The sequence below is a fragment of the Patella vulgata genome, chromosome 6 (genome assembly GCF_932274485.2).
Source record: "Patella vulgata chromosome 6, xgPatVulg1.2, whole genome shotgun sequence".
In the NCBI taxonomy this organism is placed as follows: domain Eukaryota; kingdom Metazoa; phylum Mollusca; class Gastropoda; family Patellidae; genus Patella; species Patella vulgata.
The window spans coordinates 37,705,231-37,729,895 of NC_065884.2; the positions used below are offsets into that span (position 1 = coordinate 37,705,231).

A 24,665-nucleotide genomic window follows, 5' to 3' on the forward strand; every position below is an offset into this window, starting at 1 on the left:
CAAATAGGTACCACCCTGTTATTGAAATGATTGATATGCTGAATTTGAACAAAATCTGTTAATTATTGCAACCTGTATAGTATTTACCGATAAAAACTAACAACCAGCGGCTGCCAGGCAGGATACGACCACATTTTCGAGAGATGGACCGAGAACAAGCTAAAAAGAAAGTGATTTTTCGTACAATCAGGGGCCATAATTCAGGAAGTTACAGTCCGATATGCGCGAATATCGAAAGGAACCATGATCTTTGGATTATAAACTTACATTGCAAGTTTCAACAAAATCGGATAAAAATTGTGACCTCTATATGGTCCACAACCTTGATATACCATATTTTTACGCTATTTGAGAACGGAGGGTGGCCATTTTGTCTGTCGGTTTTGGGCCGATTTTCACAAAATTTGAACTCAGTCGTCCTTAGGGTCTAACGGCGATACAACTATATGTTTTTTTTAAATCGGATAAAAATTATGACCTGTATAGGGTCCACAAGCTAAAAACGCGATTTTTCGTACAATCAGGGGCCATAATTCAGGAAGTTGCGGTCCGATATGCGCGAATAGCGAATGGAACCACGATCTTTGGGTTATAAACTTACATTTCAAGTTTCAACAAAATCAGATAAAAATTGTGACCTCTATAGGGTCCACAACCTGAAATACCATATTTTTACGCTATTTGAGAACGAGGGGCAGCCATTTTGTCTGTCAGTTTTGGGGCAATTTTCACGAAATTTGAACTCAGTCGTCCTTAGGGTGTAACGGTGATATAATAATACCTTTTTTTTAAATCGGATAAAAATTATGACCTCTATAGGGTCCACAAGATAAAAAGAAAGTGATTTTTCGTAAAATCAGGGGCCATAATTCAGGAAGTTACGGTCCGATATGCGCGAATATCAAAAGGAACCACGATCTTTGGATTATAAACTTACATTGCAAGTTTCAACAAAATCGGATAAAAATTGTGACCTCTATATGGTCCACAACCTTGATATACCATATTTGAACTCAGTCGTCCTTAGGGTCTAACGGCGATACAATTATACGTTTTTTTAAATCGGATAAAAATTATGACCTGTATAGGGTCCACAAGCTAAAAACGCGATTTTTTGTACAATCAGGGGCCATATTTCAGGAAGTTGTAGTCCAATATGCGCGAATAGCGAAAGGAACAACGATCTTTGGGTTATAAACTTACATTTCAAGTTTCAACAAAATCAGATAACCAGCGGCTGCCAGGCAGGATACGCCCACATTTTCGAGAGATGGATAGAGAACAAGCTAAGAAGAAAGTGATTTTTCCTACAATCAAGGGCCATAATTCAGGAAATTACAATTCGATATGCGCAAATATCGAAAGGAAACGAGATCCTTGTGTTATAAACTTACATTTCAAGTTTCAACAAAATCGGATAAAAATTGTGACCTCTACAGGGTCCACAACCTTGATATATCATATTTTTACGCTATTTGAGAACGAACGGCGGCCATTTTGTCTCTCAGTTTTGGACCGATTTTCATGAAATTCGAACTTAGCCGTCCTTAGGGTGTAACGGCCATTTTGTCTCTCAGTTTTGGACCGATTTTGGCGAAATTCGAACCCAGCCGTCCTTAGGGTTTAGCGGTGATATAATAACACGGTTTTTTAAATCGGATAAAAATTATGACCTCTATAGGGTCCACAAGCTAAAAATGCGATTTTTCGTACAATCATGGGCCATAATTCAGGAAGTTAGGGTCCGATATGCGCGAATATCGAAAGGAACCACGATCTTTGGGTTATAATCATACATTTCAAGTTTAAACTAAATCGGATAAAAATTGTGACCTCTACATTGTTCACAAGCTAAAAACGTGATTTTTCGTACAATTGTGACCTGTAGACTGTTCACAAACAATTGTGGACTGACGTCCGGATGGACGGACGGACGGACAGGGGCGACGACAATATACGTCCACATGAAAATGTGGGCGTATAAAAAAGTGGGTGTGATACCACACCCCTGGAGGTCGGGACATGCACCAAAATAAATAGTTGCTATCCTTACATTATAAGGTATAAATATGCTAAGTTCCAAGATGATCAATTTAGAATTCCAGCCTGTAGACAAAAAAACACAAAAATTGGGCATGGTTCTGACCCTGGGGGTTGGACATGGACCAATATATATAGGTAAAACTATATGCTGGATCAATCCAAATTGGTTTCAAATCTGTTAATAATTGCAACCTGTACATCATTTAAAGACAAAATATCAACAAAAAGTGGGTGTGGCACTGCCAAAAGGGCTTGTGCACCAACATCAATAGTTGCCGTTTTTTGGGTATCAGGAATAAGTATAACATGTTCCAAGATAATCCATTCAGAATTGTGGCCTTCGGGCGCTAAGGTCAAAAATTAGGCTTGGCTCTGTCCCTGGGGGTCGGGGAATTCACCAAAATCAATAGTTGACGCCCTTAGCCTATAAGGAATACATATGCTAAGTACCAAGTTGATCCATTCAGAATTGTGGCCTGTAAACAATAAACACAATAATTAGGCGTGGCTCTGCCCCTGGGGGTCGGGACATGCAGTTGTCGTCCTTAGGTTATAAGGAATACATACCGAAAGTTCAAAGACGACCCATTAAGAATCGTGGCATGTAATGTGGACGTATAAAAATAACTATTTCCCTGAGAGCTCTAAACAATGACTGCTACCCGTAATTGTATGAATGCACTGATTCAGTATTTGCCATAAAAAAAATTTCTATAGCTAACCTTGATGGCTGGAGGTGCAATAGGTATGTAGTTATCTCCTTTATGATAAGTAATTGATTCTTGACCAATAATTAAAGCTCCACCAAATGGTTCTGGTACTGTAAAAACAAGTGGTTGTCATACAAGATACGCTCACATTTGGCAAGAGATGGACAGAAAACAAGTCATTTCAGGACTAACACATGGTTCAATATTTTATTTCAATAATTCGTAGTAGGGTTCTTTAGCAGTGAGAGGAAACCTGAGGACCCGGAAAAACCTGACGAGGTTGGACAGCCGACGCTACTCCTTGTCACGTACAAACAGGGAATCGAAACCCAATCAGTGGACTCAATGACAGACCGTATGATACACCGTGCAAGGGCTAACCATTCAGCTATCCACACAACCCAGGAAGTTATGGTCCTATATCCACGAATATCATCAGGAATCAAAATCTCTGGGAAAACATATATTTTAAGTTTCATCCAAATCGCATGACCAGCCAGGCAGGATACGCCCACATTTTGCAAGAGATGGATAGAGAACAAGCTAAAAACAAACACGATTTTTTTAACAATAAGGGGCCATAATCCAGAAAGTTACGGCCTGAAATGCGGAAATATCAAAAGGGACTCAGTTTTTTGGAATATAAAAAAACGTTTTGTTTTAAGTTTATCAAAATCGAATAAAAATTGTGACCTCTAGAGGGTCCATAACCTTTCTATTACATACTTATACACAATTTGCATACAAAGAACGGACATTTTGTCGGTCAGTTTCATTTCGATTTTCCTGAAATTCCAATTCAACCTTCATTATGATGGAATGGTGATATATCTGAACGGTTTTTAAAATCGGATAAAAAAATTGTGACCTCTAGAGAATCCACAAGCTAAAAATGCAATTTTTCGACCAATCAGGGGCCATAATCCAGGAAGTTATGTTTGCATATGTGTGATTATCCAAAGGAACCAAGATCTTTATGATAAAAACATATAGAGGGCCCACAACATTGATATACCATATTTTTACACTATTTGCGTACAAAAGGCGGCCATTATATCCATCATTTTTTTTCTGATTTTCATAAAATTCAAACTCAACCATCATTAGTGTATAACTGTTGATATATTCACACGTTTTTTTTTTAAATCGGATACAAATTGTGACCACAAGCTCAAAGATAGGTTGCCAGGCAACGAAAAATACTCCCACAGCACCTAGAATCAAGGGCCATAATTCAGGAAATTATAATTTGATATGCGCAAATATCGAAAGGAACAGAAATCTTTGGGTTATAAAATTACATTTCAAGTTTCAACAAAATCGGATAAAAATTGTGATCCCTATAGGGTCCACAACCTTGATATACCATATTTTTAAGCTATTTGAGAACGAGGGGCGGCCATTTTGTCTGTTAGTTTTGGGCCGATTTTCATGAAATTCGAACTTAGCCGTCCTTAGGGTGTAACGGTGATATAATAATACGTTTTTTTAAATCGGATAAAAATTATGACCTCTATAGGGTCCACAAGCTAAAAACGCTATTTTTCGTACAATCATGTGCCATAATTCAGGAAATTACGGTCCGATATGCGCGAATATCGAAAGGAACCGAGATCTTTGGGTTATAGACTTACATTTCAAGTTCCAACAAAATCGGATAAAAATTGTGACCCCTATAGGGTCCACAACCTTGATATACCATTTTCTTACGCTATTTTAGAACGAACGGCGGCCATTTTGTCTGTCAATTTTCACGAAATTCGAATTCAGTCGTCCCTAGGGTGTAACGGTGATATAATAATACGTTTTTTTAAATCGGATAAAAATTATGACTTCTATAGGGTCCACAAGCTAAAAACGCGATTTTTCGTACAAACATGGGCCATAATTCAGGAAGTTACAGTCCGATATGCGCGAATATCGAAAGGAACTGAGATCTTTGGGTTATAAACTTACATTTCAAGTTTCAACAAAATCGGATAAATATTGTGACCTCAATAGGGTCCACAAGCTAAAAACGTGATTTTTCGTACAAACAGGGGCCATAATCCATGAAGTTTCTATCCGATACATGCCAATATTGAAAGAAGCCGAGATCTTTTGGAGATAAACCTATATTTCAAGTTTCATCAAAATCGGATAAGAATTGTGACCTGTAGAGTGTCCACAAACAATTGTGGACGGACGGACAGGGGCGACGACAAGATAAGTCCACATGAAAATGTGGGCGTATAAAAATCAATATACTTGTTCATCTCAGGATCTTAAATGTATAAATTTCAAGTCAATCGGATATTAACTTTAGCCTCTAGAGCGTCCACAATATTTTTCAAAGTGATCAAGGGCCATAACTCTGGCAAAAATTATCAGAAATCGCTGAAAATCAATAGGCTTCTTCGTCTCATGACCTTAAACACTATATATCAATTTAAAGCCAATTGGATATTAACTTTAGCCTCTAGTGTCCACAAGATTTTTCAACGTGATCAAGGGCCATAACTCTGGCAGTAATTATCAGAAATCGCTGAAAATCAATAGGCTTCTTCGTCTCATGACCTTAAACACTGTGTATAAATTTAAAGTCAATCGGATATTAACTTTGACCTCTAGGGCGTCCACAAGATTTGTCAACGTGATCAAGGGCCATAACTCTGTCAGTAATTATCGGACATCGCTGAAAATCAATAGGCTTCTTCGTCTCATGACCTTGTACACTGTGTATAAAGTTAAAGTCAATCGGATATTAACTTTGACCTCTAGAGTGTCTACAAGATTTTTTGAAGTGATCAAGGGCCATAACTCTGGCAGTAATTATCGAAAATCGTTGAAAATCAATAGGCTTCTTTGTCTCATGACCTTAAACACTGTGTATAAATTTAAAGTCAATCGGATATTAACTTTGACCTCTAGAGCGTCTACAAGATTTTTTGAAGTGATCAAGGGCCATAACTCTGGCAGTAATTATCGAAAATCGTTGAAAATCAATAGGCTTGTTTGTCTCATGACCTTAAACACTGTGTATAAATTTAAAGTTAATCGAATATTAACTTTGACCTCTAAAGCGTCCACAAGATTTTTTGAAGTGATCAAGGGCCATAACTCTGACAGTAATTATCGAAAATCGCTGAAAATCAATAGGCTTCTTCGTCTCATGACCCTAAACACTGTGTATAAATTTAAAGTCAATTGGATATTAACTTTAGCCTATAGAGCGTCCACAAGCAATTGTGGACGCCTGCCGGCAGGACGGGGGCAACAACAATATACGACCACATTTCAATGTGGGCGTATAAAAATTGTTACCTCTATAGGGTCCACAAGCTAAAAACGTGAATTTTCGTACAATCATGAAGTTACGGTCTGATACACGCCAATATCGAAAGGAACCAAGATTTTAGGGAGATAAATATATTTCAAGTTTCGTTGACATCGGATATGAATTGTGACCTGTAGAGTGTCCACAATTGTGGACGGACCGGATGGACGGACGACCGGACAGGGGCGAAGACAATATACGTCCACATAAAAAAGTGGGCGTGTAAAAATGTAGAAATATACGTCTCCCAATCTTATTCACAACATGTCTAATTTAAGCATTTCCCTTCGAGCCTCACATTGAGTCACACCTGTTTATATACGGTAAATCTGTCTCCAAAATAACTTTGCCCTTCAAGTTGAATAAACATACGGTGACACAAGGGCGACTTAAAATTCGCCCTAGATTCTTTGAAGGGCGAAATCAACAGTAGTTGAACGACTATTTTGCCCACTAGTGTGAGCCCTGGAGCAGCGGCCACTTTTTTCTGCAGTTTTGGTCTGATTTTCACAGCATTCAAACACAACTCTAATTATGGTGTAACGGTGATATATATTTAAACAGTTTTCTAAATCGAATAAAAATTGTGACATCTATAGGGAACACAAACTAAAAACGAGATTTTTCAAACAATCAGGGGCCAAAATCCAGGATAGTTTCCTTTTTAGAGAAGTTTTAACAGATTCCAAGAGTTTTTCAATACCTGATATGACCATGCAAGCTTCTGTTTCTACATTATCCTGTTTCCATGGGCCTTTCTGAAATTCTTTTTCTCTCTGAGATATTTCATATGTCTTTACATGTCGCCCATGTTGATCCTAGAAAAAAAGATAGGTTGCCAGGCAACGAAACATACGCCCACAGCAGCTATTTCTCTGGACAGTCAACAAGAGATGTCACATATTTTACTTTTTTCGGTAATGAAACATTTATAATACATTAAAATCTGATTAAGAGTAACAACTCATTAAGTAATTATCAGAAAACCATAAGAATTTATTTGGTTTTTATAAAGTTCTGCCCCATGCTAACGTTTATTATAGTATACAAAACTTTTAACATCATGAATTTAGCTGTTCAAGTCATAAAGATTCATTGAAAATCAATATACTTGTTCGTCTCAAGACCTTAAACACTGTGTATAAATTTAAAGTCAATCGGATATTAACTTTAGCCTCTAGAGCGTCCAAAAGATTTTTCAAAGTGATCAAGGGCCATAACTCTGGCAAAAATTATCGGAAATTGCTGAAAATCAATAGGATTCTTCGTCTCGTGGTCTTCAACACTGTATATAAATTTAAAGTCCATCGGATATTAACTTTAGCCTCTAGAGCGTCCACAAGAATTTTCAAAGTGATCAAGGGCCATAACTCTGGCAGTAATAATCGGAAATCGCTGAAAATCAATAAGCTTCATCGTCTCATGACCTTAAACACTGTGTATAAATTTAAAGTCAATCGAATATTAAATTTGGCCTCTGGAGCGTCCACAAGATTTTTTGAAGTGATCAAGGGCCATAACTCTGGCAGTAATTATCGAAAATCGTTGAAAATCAAAAGGCTTCTTCGTCTCATGACCTTAAACACTGTGTATAAATTTAAAGTCAATCGGATATTAAATTTGGCCTCTGGAGCGTCTACAAGATTTTTGAAGTGATCAAGGGCCATAACTCTGTCAGTAATTATCGGAAATCGCTGAAAATCAATAGGCTTCTTCGTCTCATGACCTTAAACACTGTGTATAAATTTAAGGTCAACAATATACGACCACATTTCAATGTGGGCGTATAATAAAATGGTTAAGAATCATGAACCATATCTTTGGCTGAAGTAGGCCATCCATCGTGAATGTATGAAATTAACTGAAAACACGTAGGATCACTAACAATAGCATCTTTAAGTTCTGTAGACTTAATAACTGTATCACTGGCTGAAAGCATAATATGACAAACGGCGTCTATCGCTGAAGTTGAGGTAATTAAAGGTAAACAACTTAACGCGTCGGCCACTTTATTTTAAGAACCGGGTTTGAACTCAATTGTGTAGTTGTAATGAGGTAACCGTGTATTCCATCGTGCAATACGCATTGGTTTATGACCTGGACCGGAAGTACCTAATAAAGCGGTTAGAGCTCGATGATCTGTACGTTATACGAACTTTTGATCCCACAAATATGTATGCCATTTTTCATCTGACCATACACACGCAAGTGCTTCGCGTTCCCCGACTGAGTAGTTTTTTTCAGCCGGAGTAAGACTCCTAGACACACAAGCTACAAGAACCTCGCTGTAACGACGACAGGTTAATCAGGATCAAATAAGGAGAGGACTGGACGAGAAAGAATTTGATTCTTGATCGTTGAAAACACTTTGTCGGCATCGGGTGTCCATACCAATTTATCGGCTTGCATAGCAGATCGTAGCGGTTGAATTACCATAGTGAAATTAGGAACAGATTTAGAATAGTATCCCGCTAGACCAAGAAATGAACGACATTGGTCCTTTGTAGAAGGAACGGGTGCTTCGCGGATAGCTTGCACAAGCTCCGGATTTGGACGATTACCGTCGGCATCGATAACATGACCAAGTACGTGTAGTTTGGAAACATTAAATTCGCACTTTTCGTTTAAAGTTATGCCGGAATTACGAAGATTTGACAAAACTCTGCATAAATTTTCATCATGTTCAGCTTTATTACGACCGTAACTATATCATCAAGATTACATATTGTACTGTTTAATTTACTCAAAATCCGAGACATCACTTTTTGAAAAAATGCCGATGCTGAAGCGAGTCCGAAACAAACACGTTTGAATCAGAATAAGCCGTCATGTGTAATGAAAGCTGTAAGATCTCGGCTCTCTTTACTTAAATTAAGCTGGTGATAGGCCGATTTGAGGTCTAATCGTGAAAAAACTGTAGCGCCGTGCATTTCACTAATAATTTCATCTATATTTGGAAGTGGGTATTTATCAATAACAATAGACTTGTTAGGTTTCTTAAGATCTACGCAGAGGCGAATTTCTCCTGATCTTTTCAATAATATCCACCCGTTCTAATGCCTTGATGCAATCAGAAACCGCCTCACGAACTACGAACGGTAACTGTCATAATTTCTGTTGGATAGGTTTAACGTCAGGCTTAATTTTAACAGTATGTGTAAACCCTTTAACTGTACCTAACTTATCACTAAATAATTCAGGATATTCATTCTTAATAATATCTGAAGGTGAAATAATATCTGTACTAGACGATGGACAATCATTTGCATTAGTACGTGGAAAAACGGAAGTAGAATGACAAGATAAAAGTACTACCCTCAATATTAATACTCAGTGACTGAATGATATCTTTACCGATTAAACTTGCACCATTTCCAACAATATAAAATATGCAATTTGAACAATGATCATTATACTCGACACATGCATTAAAGATAGGTTGCCAGGCAACAAAACATGCGCCCACAGCAGCTAAATCGTCCGAGCGGTCGTCAAGGGTTGTCGCATATTTATTCCTTTGTACGTAATTGGGGGTCTTTACAAGACAGTTCCATACAGATCAGATTATAAATTTTGTCGTTTGAGGATTTACAAGGTTCTACAAACTGAAAAAAGGGTCTCAACTCTGGAAGTAATCTACAGAAATTGTTGAAATTTGACAGGCTTTTTCGTTTTACTAATTTAAATAATGCATATAAATTTCATAAAGATCACATGATCACTTTTGTCATTCAAACGTTCACAATCGCCATAACTCTAGAAATTATTGACGGAAATTGCTGATATTCAATAGACCTGTTTCACAAATTTAAATGATGCATATAAATTTCATACATATCTGATGATAACTATCATCAATCGAGCATTATCAAGGTTAAACAAAGTGAAACAAGGACAATAACTCTAAAAGTAATTAATGTAAATTGCTGAAATTCAATAGGCTTTTTTGTTTCGCTAATTTAAATCATGCATATAAATTTCACAAAGATCGGGTGATAACTTTTTGCGTTTGAGCGTTCACAAGGATCAATAAAGTGAAACAAGGGCCATAACTCTAGACGTAATAAACGGAAATGGCTGAAATTCAATAGGCTTCTCCGTTTCACTAATCTAAATAAGTAATATAAATTTAACAAAGATCGAATGATAACTTTTGGCGTTGTAGCGTTCACAAGGATCAATAAAGTGAAACAAGGACCATAACTCTAGACGTAATAAATTTCAGAAAGATCGGATGATAACTTTTGACATTGGAGCGTTCACAAGGTTCAATAAAGTGAAACAAGGGCCATAACTCTAGACATAATAAACGGAAATTGCTGAAATTCTATAGGCTTCTTCATTTCACCAGTTTAAATAATGCATGCAAATTTCAGAAAGATTGGATGATAACTTTGGGATTTAGAGCGTTCACAAGGTTCAATAAAGTAAAACAAGGGCCATAACTCTAGACGTAATCAACAGAAATTGTTGAAATTCAATAGGCTTCTTCGTTTCAGTAATCTAAATAATGCATATAAATTTCAGAAAGATCGGATGATAACTTTTGGCGTTAGAGCGTTCACAAGGTTCAACAAAGTGAAACAAGGGCCATAACTCTAGACGTAATAAACGGAAATTGTTGAAATTAAATAGGCTTCTTTATCTCACTAATGTAAACAACATATATCAATTTTAAAACAATTAGATGATAACTTTTGTCGTTAGAGCGTTCACAAGAAATTGTGAACGATGGACGGACGGACAGACGGACGGACGGGGGCGACGGCAATATACGTCCACATTTCAATGTGGGCGGATAAAAAGTACCAATGATATCGATAGAATGGGAAGTGTAACTTCTTAACTGTGTATCTGAAGAAGACTGAATAACATCTCTTAGAAAATATCTATCAAATAAGTGAACATTCAATAACGAAACATCAGAAGCTGTATCAACTGTAAGGTTGATTTCAACAGTGTTAATTTTAAAGGGACAATAACACTCTGGCTGGCTTGACAGCTCCAGAAAATAGAAATATAGCCTTATTCTAAGTACTAGATGTGTTAGTGTCTTACCTGATGTGTTAATTATCCATTAAATCCTATTTTACTTGTCCAAAGGGTTCGAAAGTATTTTTTAAGTCCAAATCCAGTTGAATTGTCTAACATCAGACGATTCAAATAATCTAAGTCATTTCTATCAAGGGAGGTAATAAACTCCAGATTTGATTGACTTCCTGTTCTAAAAATAGCTTTCCATGATGTCATAAGGGGGATATCCTCAAGTGTTGTGCGGTTTATTGTCGCAAATAAATAAATACGTAATGTCAACGGGAATGTGAAAGGAAATGGGGATTAATATGACTTGGATTACCACACAATTAATTCAAACTTATTAATAACATTCTAGACAGTCCGTCTTAGGTCTAATTAGCCTGAATTGGACACGTAGAGGTGTCAATCAGCTAGATCTCTATCTATCTATTGTCATTGACTACATGTATTGTCCTCGAGTTCGAACAGTGTGATTTTTTTCCTTCGATTGACAAGTCTAATTAACTGTGGTACGAATTGAAGGAGAAACTGAAAATAGAGACTCATCATGAGAATCTATATTCAGCTTATTATTACCATTGGAATGGGAAACGTTTCGTTTTGAAAAATATTACTGTTTATAAATATTATATCTTTATAAAACGTGGGGATCACGGTGGCTATTTGGGTAAGACACTGGCTCGCTAGCCTGGAGGTCGGGTGTTCGATCCTTGCATTTTCCGAGAAAGTTCATCCAGAATTTCCGACGTGGTTCCCCCTTGTCAGTGATGCAGGACAGAGGGCCTAATAAGGACAGCTGTCTAGTCGTTCGAGGGGACGAAAAACTGAGGTCCCATGTACACATTGGCCTGCACGTAAAAGATCCCTTTACAGTTGCAATTCGATATAAGAGTAGGCCGTAGTGCCGCTGTCCAGGCAAATTTCCCTCATAGCACACTGTATGGCGTATGCCCGTCTTCATTAGCCCAGTTCGGAGCAGAACAGTAGGACGTTAAACTCCATTTCATTTTATAAAAGATGTGAAATATTGTTTCTATTTCTTTACCATTGTTTAAATCGTTAATATTTGGGACCTAGAAATCGACACAAATGGGTCGCAACGTTTATAATAATGTAATATATGTGTACATATAAACTGATTTACAATTTCCATTCAATCATTTCTGTTTTTACTGTAAATTCTAATCAGTTATGTTCAACGACTTGCCCCAAAAGTATCAATGGGACGGCAAACTATTTATTACGCAGGCTCTCCACCTAAGAATATGGGGTCACCGTCCTGACTTGTGGAATATGTCTAGCCCTGTTATTTGAGTTCTTTGTTACAAATGGTAAACATGTAAAATGTTCATTTTGTCTTAAATATTGGATGTCAGAAGCCCATCTTTTCCCAGTAAAATCACAACATCAATGTCGATTTAAATTGACAAATAATTTGTGTCAGACTTTGGATGATATTGGGTTAGAGACTTAGCTACTGTACTTTAATCTAGATGGTTGAATATCTCATATGAGCTATGGTTTATTAGTAACCTGAATCTAAATTTAATTATTGTAAGGTTTTCTTTTACTATCTTGTATAATAACTAATATTAACAGACAATTTTTTGATGAATGACTGGTGAATGTATTTATTTTTTCAAGCTATTAGCGGAATTTGTGTACCTTCAAATGCTGGAGCACTGCATGTTTCAGAACTATCATCCATTCATGGCAGGTAATATTTGTACAGCAACTAATTAATTGTTTTTTGACAATTATGTTACATGTAGATCACCCTGGGCTGTTTCATCCCAAAATGACATGGGTCGTTTCATTCCACTTATGTAGGGTGTGTTTCATCTCACTTATATAGGGTCGTTTCATCCCATAAATTTAAAAACGAGGATTATATGAAAAAACACTAACACAACTTTTATATGAATTTTTAATATTTTATTTATATTAGGTACCAGCAGCTAAATTTTCAAACTTTAGAAATGTTGATTTTTTTGGCATAAATTTACTTATTTATGACCCAAATTGAAGCACAGAAAATTTAAGTCAATTATCTTTACCGTTTTTTGAGATATGGGGCGGGGTTCTCCTGCCCACACCCAGGGGTGTCAAAAAATCACGAAGTAGCGTTTTCAAAGTATAATAAATAGAAAAATAAATACAAAAACATAGTTGTTTTGTAATTTCCTGGTAGACTTTACCCCTGGGTACTAGTAAAACAAACATCAGATCAATTTTTTGATTAAGAGACTTTCAAAAATGCCTATTTTGCTCATTTTGAGGGGCCACAAATAGTCGTCGGGCATTTTCAGATGATGTTTATTTTTCAAATAGTCCTTTCAATACAGATCAAATCACATTTTCCCACACAGATCTTTCCAGAAATATTAGTCAAATTAATTTGGGGATCCTTTATGAAAAATAAAGGGGATAGATATAAGATAAGGGTCAAAACATGGTGTTGGACCCATTATTGACCGAGTGGACAAAATGCCGAAAAATGAGTAAAAATTGCAAAATACCAACATCTTTAGTCTGCTACCAAAATGTTATTTCTTGATCGATTTGAATAAAAATTTGCATCAAGGTTAATATGAGGCTTATGTCTGCAATGAAACAATCAGAATTGAGCTATCTATTATGGTTTGGGGGAGAGGACAGGAACAAGGAGGTATTAATGACAAAAATCGCAAAATTTGCTGAAAAAGACATATTTTCAGATAGCCACCAAAATGTATTTTATTGGCAGATTGCATTAAAAATTGGCATGTAGACCAATACTGGGCTCCTGTATCCACTGTAATAACCAGAATAGAGCTATCTGTTATGGTTCTGGGTAAAGGGCATGGGGAAGAAGGTAATGATTTCCGAAGTTTGAACATGACAAAGTGTGGAGGAAAAGGTAATTTTAGATGGCTATACCAAATTATAACTTTTTCGCAGACTTGTTGATCCCCCAAATCCAATAAAATCTCCAAAACTGAGCTACATGAGATTGCTTTAGAGTAAGATAATGCATTTTTTGTTTTAATTAAATTAAAAACTTTTTTTTAAAAAATCCATTCAACGATTAATATTGAAGAAGTTTCGGTGGCAGTGCCGTCTTTAAAAGTACTATATTTATCAATATATCACTGGCTATATAAACCCGTGTCTCCTGAGATAGGCTAATGCAAATAATGTTAACTTTATCAAACCTGAGCATTATATTATAAAGAAACTGCATATTAATTATATTATGCTTAGGTTTTATGCATAATATAATTAATATGCAGTTTAATATAGAAACTCTGAAAAACATCATAATATAATAAAGATAGAAACTGTATAAAATCAGAGCAAATGTAGTTTGTTTATTTTTTGGTTGGTCTCATCCAATCACAGGGCAGAATTCAGTCACGTGATCCAGCAATATCGTTAATCTAACTTTTTTCACCGGACCGTACTACATAATTCAAAGGGACAAACATTAGTGAAGCTATTAATTTGGATCGAGAAATATGTCTACTAACACAACATACCATTCATTCGGCACCAATGTGTCCCCAAAAAACTGAATCGACAGTTAATTGACGGCGATTTGACAGCCGATTTTTAACGTACCGGTACGCGAGGATTTTGGCATTTTTGCCGTGGTGTAACCCTCCGCTAAATCAAGATTTCAACGTTAATAATATTATTATTTTATTGCCATGTTAATAAAAAAACATCCTAGGGGATTAATTTTACACAAAACGACTTTTACAGGGCATTATTTACCCATAATAAGGATCTTTTTGGCTAAAAAGCGGAGTGACCTAATTCCGATCTGGGATGTCGTCATTCGTCTGCTACGGAAGGTAGCTCAACGACGACTGCGCATTACGTGATGTTAAACAGGTTGCGTTATTTTCAAAGGATCGTATTGAATTTTAGCTTTGAAAATTTTTGTTGACTTTCACGGCAAAATTAGAAACTTCGGAGAATTTTTTTTTTATGCAAATATGATACGAATCAAAAGCTTGATTCAAGGGCTAAATAAATATTCAGGCCACGATGTGTCAAGGCCATTGGCGCCGTAGCGCGAATCAAAATATTGCCACCTCTGTGTTTTGGACTAAATTTTAATGACGTTACAATTAAGTAAATTACGTAATGCCAGGAATTACCGCAATTTCAACATTTATTTTTTTATATCTTTCAAACATAAATGCAGTCATGTTAGGTATCATTAGAAAGAAGATAAAACAAACATTCTATGAATATAAATTATCTTTTAAAAACTATAAGAGTGATAGCTGTACTAATGTTGGAAAGTTGACTGACTTTCTGTAATTAGCGAAGTCGTCATTGTTTTCCAGTAGGCTTGGCTGGTATTTGCCGGTACCTATTTATATAGTAATAACAATTTTATCACTGTTTCGAATTATTCAATGACATTATTGCCTCAGTGAAATTATTGTTTCCTTCACTTTGCATTATATCCATTATTACTACACCTTATTTTTTGTCACAATATTTTTCCAACTCTGTGAAAATCTTAGATGTTGGTAAGCTACCAGACACTTTCATCATTAACATACTGGTAATGATATCGTCACTTTTACACATGATAGTACCAATTATTACAACTAATTTTGTTTTTGTAGTACTGATACAGACAAGGGAAAGAACAGGCCTCCTGAAATGTCTACAATCTCTGTATGAATTAGCTCCTTTCAAGATGATATAACTCAAGAACAATAAGTACCCTAGTAAGTTTGATTGGATAGATGAGTTAAATTACAACTTTAGAATCAAATAAAGTGTTGTAAAAATTTGTATTAATTGACAAACCATCCTGGAACAATTTTGATGTCTTGAATTTACTATCTTTATAGGGCCAGACTCGATGATAAAGGCAAAACGGGGCGAAAATGACCACTAGACCAGGATGGTCCTTGATAGATTGCAGACACAGATGCAAAACCCCAGCCAGAACCAACTTCAGAGACAGCCATGAAACAGAAAACCAGATTTTAATGTAAGTATTTTCATAATAATCGTCTTCGATTAAAACCCATGCCATTTCTGTCTTGAAATGATAATCCTATTTTCAGAACACAACAGGAGGGTACTACTACTCTATTCCCTGTACCACCTAAGGTTGCAGCGATACCCCGGGGATGCCGCATAATCACGATTATTTTTTAAATTATAATATCGTATCGGCCCAAAATCAGATAATCGCCATCCCCAGTATATCGGGACATTTGTTCAGTTATCGCGATAAATCTAATAATCGCCAGACCACTGATTATTGGGAGAATAGATGTTATTTTAAATCAATAACATTCATCGATAGTAACTCTGACAAGTTCATTTCCGGTGTGGCGGAAGATGCTAGGCAACTGTTATAACTGATCATCCAGTCTCTTTTCTCATAATATATTATAACGAATCGTACTCGGGTTCAGCAACTGGAATAATTTTTTATATGTTCAAGTGTTTTGGTTTTTTTTTTTACAATTTTAGTTGCTTATCTTTATAATCATACAAACCAATATCAATCAAAAGTATATATTAGCTGATATTTTCGTATTTAGACAACTACGCTTATTGGAAACACGTACAATCACACTGTCCAATAGGCTAACATATTCGAAGCTGGTCAATCTAGTCAATGCTCAATTCCCCGGATGTTTCAATTTTCTTTCTTGTCATGCCGTCACCGTTTCTATATACATTAGCAAGATACAGAACTTGTGGCTCTAAACAATACTGTTCAAACTCCTGAAAAAATTAAATTAAAGATACATTATGCGAGATTAGATAACGAGTTGGCAGTTCTAACTATAATAGTTAAAAACTAGATAATGTAAAGGCAATTTGCTGAAGATTTCAGCCAAATTGATCCACTATGAACCGAGAAATAAGCGATCAAAAGTTCCACATAGCCTTGGTCATCATTACTAAAGTCGGTACGACAAAAATCAGTCTCGATTATCCATTTAATCGTTAAATCGAGAAGGAAAGTTAAGCAGCAAATCGGATCATAATGCAACAAATATCGCAGGTTAGCGTTGACATCGAGAGTTGATTATGGTCAGGATACGTTAATTAATGTCTAATGAATAGTTTGTATAACATTTCAGGCCTAAAGAAAGACCTACAATAGGCATATTTAGCTCTTGCATAATGTATATTTAACTATTTTTAAAATCTATTTTCAGTAAACCAGCCAATTTGAAGTGACTGAAATGAAGGCTGCAGAACTTCCTGCTGCCGGTACTATCCGGGCCAATGACATTAATTTTTGTGGATGAAATATATCAAAGGATATTATTACAGAAAAAAATCACTTACTGGTGGTAATGAAATACAATTCTCTAGTCTGGTACCGCAACATAACTTCTCAATATCTGTTGGCATATCTCCACATCTGTCATAGGAACACCAATCTGGTGCAGTTGAGGTTGGATATGGGGGTTGGATTGGCTGTTGGTTTCTTAGTTCTTCAGAAATGTCAAATGTGGCATTTTTTCAGCCACAGACAACAAAAGTATCCTACATCCATCCACTTACCAGTTTCTGAAATTATTTGAAAATTATGTTTGCAATTTGTAAATAATTATCTCTGGGCTCACATACTGTGTAAATATTTTATATAATTATGACCAGAAATGATCATATATATATTTGTTATATAATTACAAGAAAGTGCGTGAATAATAATCCATTGTGAGCTTACAAAATATTTCTTTATATCTTAAAAATTTGTTTTCATAAATATTCTTGCTTGCTGTTTCTGTGTATATATTTTACAACTATTAAAAAAGGGTTTTCTTACCTTCAGTCCCTCAGTTTTTTTCTTTTTTGAGTCTTTCGACCCTCTCCCTTGTTGCCTCAGTTTTCCCTTTTTGTCTTTTCCCTCTTTTTGGTCTCGGAGGGGTGGTTTCGGATGACGTTACATGTAATTGCAGCTTCCGTAAAGATCTAATTGTCCTTGATGTGGATGATGCTGATCATGTTGAAGGTTGGGCAGCATGAGTTGCTTCTGGGTCTGGCATAATTGGTAAAGTAGAGACGGTGGGGGTGGGGGGATGTCAACATCTGGTAATGAATTACATGATTCCACCTGGCATGCCCAGCAAAAGAATGGTAGATCACTCCCACTTTTGACTGACCTCAAATAGACAGCTTTCGAAATACCTGTAAAACCAAAATGCACACAAGAAATTTGTCGGACCTGTTCTACATGTCTTAGGTGTCCATTTACCACAGGCATCACAAGTAACTGCTTCTTCATTGGCACCAATGAATTTATTAAACACATAGGACACTGTCAGTCATAATAATTATCAAGTTCAAAAGTGCAGAAATAAATCTAATGAATGATTCATTTGTTGTTGTTGTTGTTCTCAGCGTTTAACGTCCGCTTCCACCGAAGGTGATATCGCAGAAAAGTCTTATTTTTCATTTTCATTATCTTAGCGCACGCGCGGGGGTCTTTCCTGTGGGATGAAACCGGAGTACCCAGAGTAAACCCACGAGGTTGAGAAGGCGCCCCTATCTCCAGGCCACATACGCTCACACCAGGGATCGAAACCACAGCCGCAAGCCAGAGGTGACCGCCCAGCTAGAGGTCGAAGCGCGGCACTCTAGACCACTAGGCCATCCCAACCCCCCCCATGATTCATTTAATTTGATATTATTTATATATTTTGAGGGTGAAACCATGTTGAAATTCAAGAAGTTTAAAATAATCAGCTTCTATGATTACTCATTATCAATTTAAAAAATGCAGGTGGGTGAAGCCATATCGGTCTTAGGTCTAATCAAAGCTAAAAATGAACCCAATCATCAAATTTTAAAGATAATCTGTCTGTTTGATCCATCAATTAGGTACCGGTAACCAAACCAAGTGCAGTCATGCAGTGAATCGAGTGACTGATAATAATTTAGTCGAAGTAGGCCTACCATTACAAATGACAATCATTCAATCTAAATTCAGATCATTCACTTTGCACTTCGTTGCCGACTTTAAAGCCATGAGAGCATAAGTAAATAATCGTAATGAATATAAACTTACCAGAAAAAATGGATTCATGGTTTGGCATGAATCGTAGCAGTTCAAGTTCCATATCCTCTAAAACTGTCAGCTAGATGTATAAACATTACAGAGCGAGGAGTATTTGACGTTTTGCGTATGCGCTACAATGGGATTCTCTCTTTTCCGCTTTGTAGATTGTTTTTACCAGTCTCTCATAGTGAACTTGGTGAGAACACCATCCACCCAACAGAATTTTTCCATTTTTTTTAAATACCGTTGATAAGATCATGCATATAACACTAATGAATTGGGATATTGTATAATAGTACAATTTGTTGAACAAAATGAAGATTTGGACATATTATTCAGTTACAGCAAGAGTGTTATTGTCCCTTTAACAGTGCACTGAACGGCTGGTTTTGTAATTATGTTCGAATCTGTAGATAAAACCTGGAGGCTATCATTACTGGATTCTGTTGTAACAGTTGAACTTGATTCCGGTGGTTCTAAATAATGGATTTGATTGACTCTTAGATGCATACACACTGTAAAATAATGTCCTGGTCTGCCACATTTAGCACAAGCAGCAGCATTTTTACCTGGGCATTGTGGGAAATTCGCTAAATGAGCTGTAGAACCACATCTGTAACACTTAGTAGAATGTAGACCGGGCTTACTCTCTGACATATAATTTGAATTCTGTATAGGTTTAGTACGACCTTTAAATCTTGATTTCGACTTTGTAAAGTCAATTTGTGAACACGTTGTTGAAGTTGTAGGTGTATGTGTAGGACGATTAAAAGACTTTGCTTCTCTCATTGCAGTTTCAACTTGAAGAGCAATTTCAATTGCTTTGTCGAGACTCAGATCTGGTTCTAGCAAAAGTCTCTCTCGAATTCTAGAAGAGTTTGTTTTTTCAACCAATTGGTCCCGTAGCATCTCATTTGTAAATGTACCAAATGAACAAGTTGAGGCAAGGTCACGTAACGTGGCTATGTATTTAGAAACTAGCTCACCTGGAAACTGTGCGCGTTGCCGAAATCTGTATCGTTCAGAAACTACGTTAATTTTAGGTTTGAAATGGCACCATAATGTATTCCAGTGCTTCACGTTTAAAAAAAATAGAGGAGCCATAAAAAGCTCTTCTAAAATTACAACAGCTGAAAATCGCTCCTGCAAAAATAACACTTCTCAACTCAAAATAGAGGAGCAATCCATTATTTAGAAGGACCATTCATGTATTTTATACTATACTTTGACCATAGATGAAGCCATTTATTGACCATTAATACTTAGAAATTAAAGATATGTGTTTCGATATTTATTAGAATAAATAAAAAGAAAAAGTCTATAACTTGTGAGGTCTTCATGTAGTGTAGGCCATCGAAAGTATAAAAAAACGAAACGAAATATAGATATGTATCTTAATCAGATTGGACTTGATGAAAACCATAAACAAAAGTCACAGAAAAAATCTTAAGTTTAACTTTGACGCCCTGATAATTTTGGCACAAAGTCTGCACCGTAACAGTTCGATGTTTCCCGTTTAGTGTCCATTCGATGTTTCCCGTTTAGTGTCCAATGAAAAAATAAACATTGAAAAAATTCAGAACAATGTTCGCAAATGAAGTTTATGTATAATTACTATAATTTACAGGACAATTTGAGCAAATTAAACAATTTGGTCCAAAGAGTATTTTATACATACATGTATATAATTTTTAGCGTAAATAAGTCAGAATGTGAGAAATGAATTCCAGGGGGCACGATAAACTGTCCTCTGCACGTGATTAATGATAGTATAGTGTCATGCACAGGTGCAACGACATGTTTGATATTCCATTTTATACCGATATTTTAGAATCCAAATTCTACACATTTCTTAACGGCAGGGTCATAGACCTCTAAATTAAACTTAAAACATGATTTGAGACGCATGTCTTACTAAGCGGAATTCACATCAAGACTTACAGCTAGTGTGGCGTTTCGCGCGAATTTTAAGTCCTGCCGATGTCGAAGAAATTAATTACGATATTGACATCGATCAAAATAAGAATCAAAACCATTTAATCGTGTTTGTGTGCATGGATAATGTGTGACGTGGAAATTTTGAAATTAGTCTCGCTTAACCAGTTTATCGACCATTCTACGTCTGATTGACAGGTTGGGATAATCAAGACTACTTTTTTACAAAACATAACAGAAAGCTAGAACAAGAAATTGAATTTAGAAATAAGCACGTTAGCTAGCTCAACAATTGTTTTAAGAAGCTTGTAAAAGTAAAATGAAATTTATAATTTGAAAATAATAGAAAATCGTGTGAGAAGCTTGAATCGTCGATGCAACTGCATACGTGATCAATTGAACATTTGGAAAACTGTTCTGACTGTATCTATTTTCTTTCTTTTTTGTACGTATTTATTTGAAGGTTCAATAATTATTCTTGGATTCGACATAATCATTGTTTTGTTGGTCATATTCAACCAAGAGGAAATTTCAAAACAATGGCTGAATGTTCGCTACACAACTATTTTTTTCATTGGTTAGAGGGGTCTAACCGCGGGAAAATTTACTGTTACTATTGGCTGACAGCATGCATGCACAAATCAAACAAGCTTATTTGCATATTGCATGCTTTATAGTATAATGGTAGGGTGACCCACCATAAATAAATATCTCCAAATATCTCGACAATTATGCCACAATATTTATATATATGCCAAGCCTCAAATCAGTTTCACACAATTATAGTCACTAAATAAAAGTTCATGTTGTACTTAATAAGCTATGACCATTAATCATCTATAAATAATAGACTGAAAACTGGTTCCAAGTGTCGTCCATAACATCCAGACACTTTTGAGTAAAAGGTAGGTTACGTGCCCTTGTTTTGAAATTAGTCTCGCTTAACTAGTCTATCGACCATTCTACGTCTGATTGACAGGTTGGGATAATCAAGACTACTTTTTTACGAAACATAACAGAAAGCTAGAACAAGAAATTGAATTTAGAAATAAGCACGTTAGCTAGCTCAACAATTGTTTTAAGAAGCTTGTAAAAGTAAAATGAAACTACTGCTAGTATCATGTTCCTGTCTAACCCGAGTGTTTCAGAGATATTATTTGTACTAAACCAAAAGATGCCGCTCTTAACGGTACAGTTAATGATAAAGCGATTTAAAAAATGAAACGAACGTAATTTCTAAATCTGCTGTAATAACCAAGAAGCTTAATTTTACTGCTATTCAAAACCGTCAACAATAAATTTTTTACGGCTGTAATAGTTGATAGATTTGTAGAGAATTGCACGTGCCATGGCTATTTATAGTATCATACTGTCAGAAAGTTGGTCTCGACACGGCGAATGTGCACGCTTCTGTGGTAGTCTCGAACTATCAGCGGTGGGCTGTATTTCTGTAGAGTGCATGAGTCACCCTAATAATGGCTGGATCGGTAACCTCAACGACCAACATGTATTATATTCCATATATGCCCTTCGGGCATCTCGGATTTATATTGCATATTTCTCATTGTTCTTTCAAACCATGCACAATCGCTCAAACTTTAAAGGCTAAATAATAGCTCACCGAATCGGCGTGTATAAACACGTGACCACGCTCTATATAAACGATCACAGCACTTTCAGTATTGTCTTTTTCTCTTTTGATCTAGACCGTGCACATTCGTGTGTTCGTGATAACGCTGTTATCATGTTCTTAAATTTTCTTTCTATTGTGTTCAATTTGTGTTGATCATTTATGTTTTATCATGGACCTGTATTTTTAGGTCCATTTATATTATCTACCTTCGTTTTCATCGTCAGGTATGAGGTAGAATCGCTGATTCACCGTTTTTTTTTGTTTGTTTTTAGTCGCGGTCATCACTAAGTGTTGACTTTAAATTTCACTCTTTATATGGAGGAAAGCGATTTTTAGGGATTCTGCGAGGCAGATCTTTTAAATGATCATAATGTAACCGCAAACTTGCTAGATTTAAATGTTGTAATTATTATACAGCTTTTTTAGACAAGATATTATAATATATTCCCCATGAGTGGGACAATCGAGAATAAACCGGATGTTTACAACAGCAGTCCGATGATGGAGGTATACTTCCGATTCCGAACTCGATAACATTTTTAACATACCCATAAATAAAAACGAGCGTAATAACGGGATTTTTTCCGCTAAAAGGTCTGTAAAGGCCTTTAAATCTCATAAACCAGAATTGAACGCCAATAATATAGTTGGGTTTGTAACTTTATCCAATTCAATTGTGTTGAGTTGACAGAATTTGATTGATATATGATCATGTTCATAATGAAAAAAAAAAAAAAAAAAATCAATGATGATAATGATGATCGTAATGTTAACATAATATTACCGGTACTGATTATTAACATAATATTAAAAATAATAAAGAGGGTTACCCTTATATTAGTAGTAATAATAAGTATATAAGTAGATCAAATAAAAAAGTTGTTATTAATAAGCCTGCAACAAATAATGTCGTTACGACAAAATGAGCCGTTACGGCCCCTGCTATAGTATAGGCTTGAATCATAGTGAAATTAATATTAATTTACATTATTACCGGTACTGATTATTAACATAATATTAACAATAATAAGGAGGGTTACCCTTATACTATTAGTAATAATAAGTATATAAGTAGATCTAATAAAAAGGTTGTTATAAAGAAGCCTGCAACAAAAAATGTTGTTATGACAAATAATGCGCCGTTACGGCCCCTGCTATAGGCTTGAATCATATTCATAGTGCAAGTAATATTATTTTGCATTATTACCGGTACTGATTATTAACATAATATTAACAATAGTAAAGAGGGTTACCCTTATACTAGTAGTAATAATAAGTATATAAGTAGATCTAATAAAAAGGTTGTTATTAATAAGCCTGCAACAAATAATGTCGTTACGACAAAATGAGCCGTTACAGCCACTGCTATAGGCTTAAATCATAATGCAAGTAATATTTTCAGGTGGTGGCATTTTAGTAGATAAAAATGAATTTGAGTTTCTTCAAAACCAGGTTTCCTTGATGTCCAATCTTCACTGATTTAATATAACAATCCATCTTAAAATCAAAGTCTTGATGGTAATTGATGTTTATCAGCCTGTTAGGTCGGCTAATAGACCTGCATGACATGGTTTTGAAGATGCGGTATCAGTACATCATGAAGATAAAAAGTATACAATAACATTTTAAGTACCGGTAACTAATAATGGATCAGGTTTAGATATCATGGATCCTCAAAGTTTGTATGATGAATTCATGGAGTAAACACAAGAAACTAAGTTTGACATCCCCAAAATCTTTTAGGGTGATGATGTCTTTAATGATTCTGTGATCAACCAAGATACCAATAAAAAGGGTCGAGAAAAAGTAATTGACATTCTACTATCACTAGGGATATGGTATCGTTTAGAACGGGGTTTTTAGCGCTGGAAAGTATGCATAGAGTTTACTTTTAAAACACCGTTCGATAATTGATAAAAATCGTTTAAGAATTACATAAATGGTTTAGTTAGT

The 24,665-nt window shown here is 35.7% G+C and overlaps 1 protein-coding gene and 2 long non-coding RNA genes across 3 annotated transcripts in view; 1 reads left to right on the plus strand and 2 right to left on the minus strand.

Moving 5' to 3' along the window:
• Nucleotides 1-24,665, minus strand: part of LOC126825379 (DNA damage-binding protein 1) — a 149,205-nt gene that overhangs the window by 20,881 nt on the left and 103,659 nt on the right. Inside the window, exons 6-7 of the mRNA XM_056101944.1 lie at nt 6,773-6,887; nt 2,766-2,863 (exon numbers count right to left, since the gene is read on the minus strand). Of these exons, the coding sequence (XP_055957919.1) occupies nt 2,766-2,863; nt 6,773-6,887 (213 nt within the window). The remainder of the gene's footprint in view (nt 1-2,765; nt 2,864-6,772; nt 6,888-24,665) is intronic.
• LOC126825466 (uncharacterized) lies at nt 15,629-17,455 on the plus strand. Its single transcript, XR_007681991.2, has 3 exons — nt 15,629-15,836; nt 15,963-16,105; nt 17,295-17,455. It is a non-coding gene; the product is annotated as an uncharacterized LOC126825466 (long non-coding RNA).
• LOC126825473 (uncharacterized) lies at nt 16,536-19,070 on the minus strand. Its single transcript, XR_007681997.1, has 3 exons — nt 17,912-19,070; nt 17,428-17,652; nt 16,536-16,854 (listed from the first exon to the last, which is right to left on the minus strand). It is a non-coding gene; the product is annotated as an uncharacterized LOC126825473 (long non-coding RNA).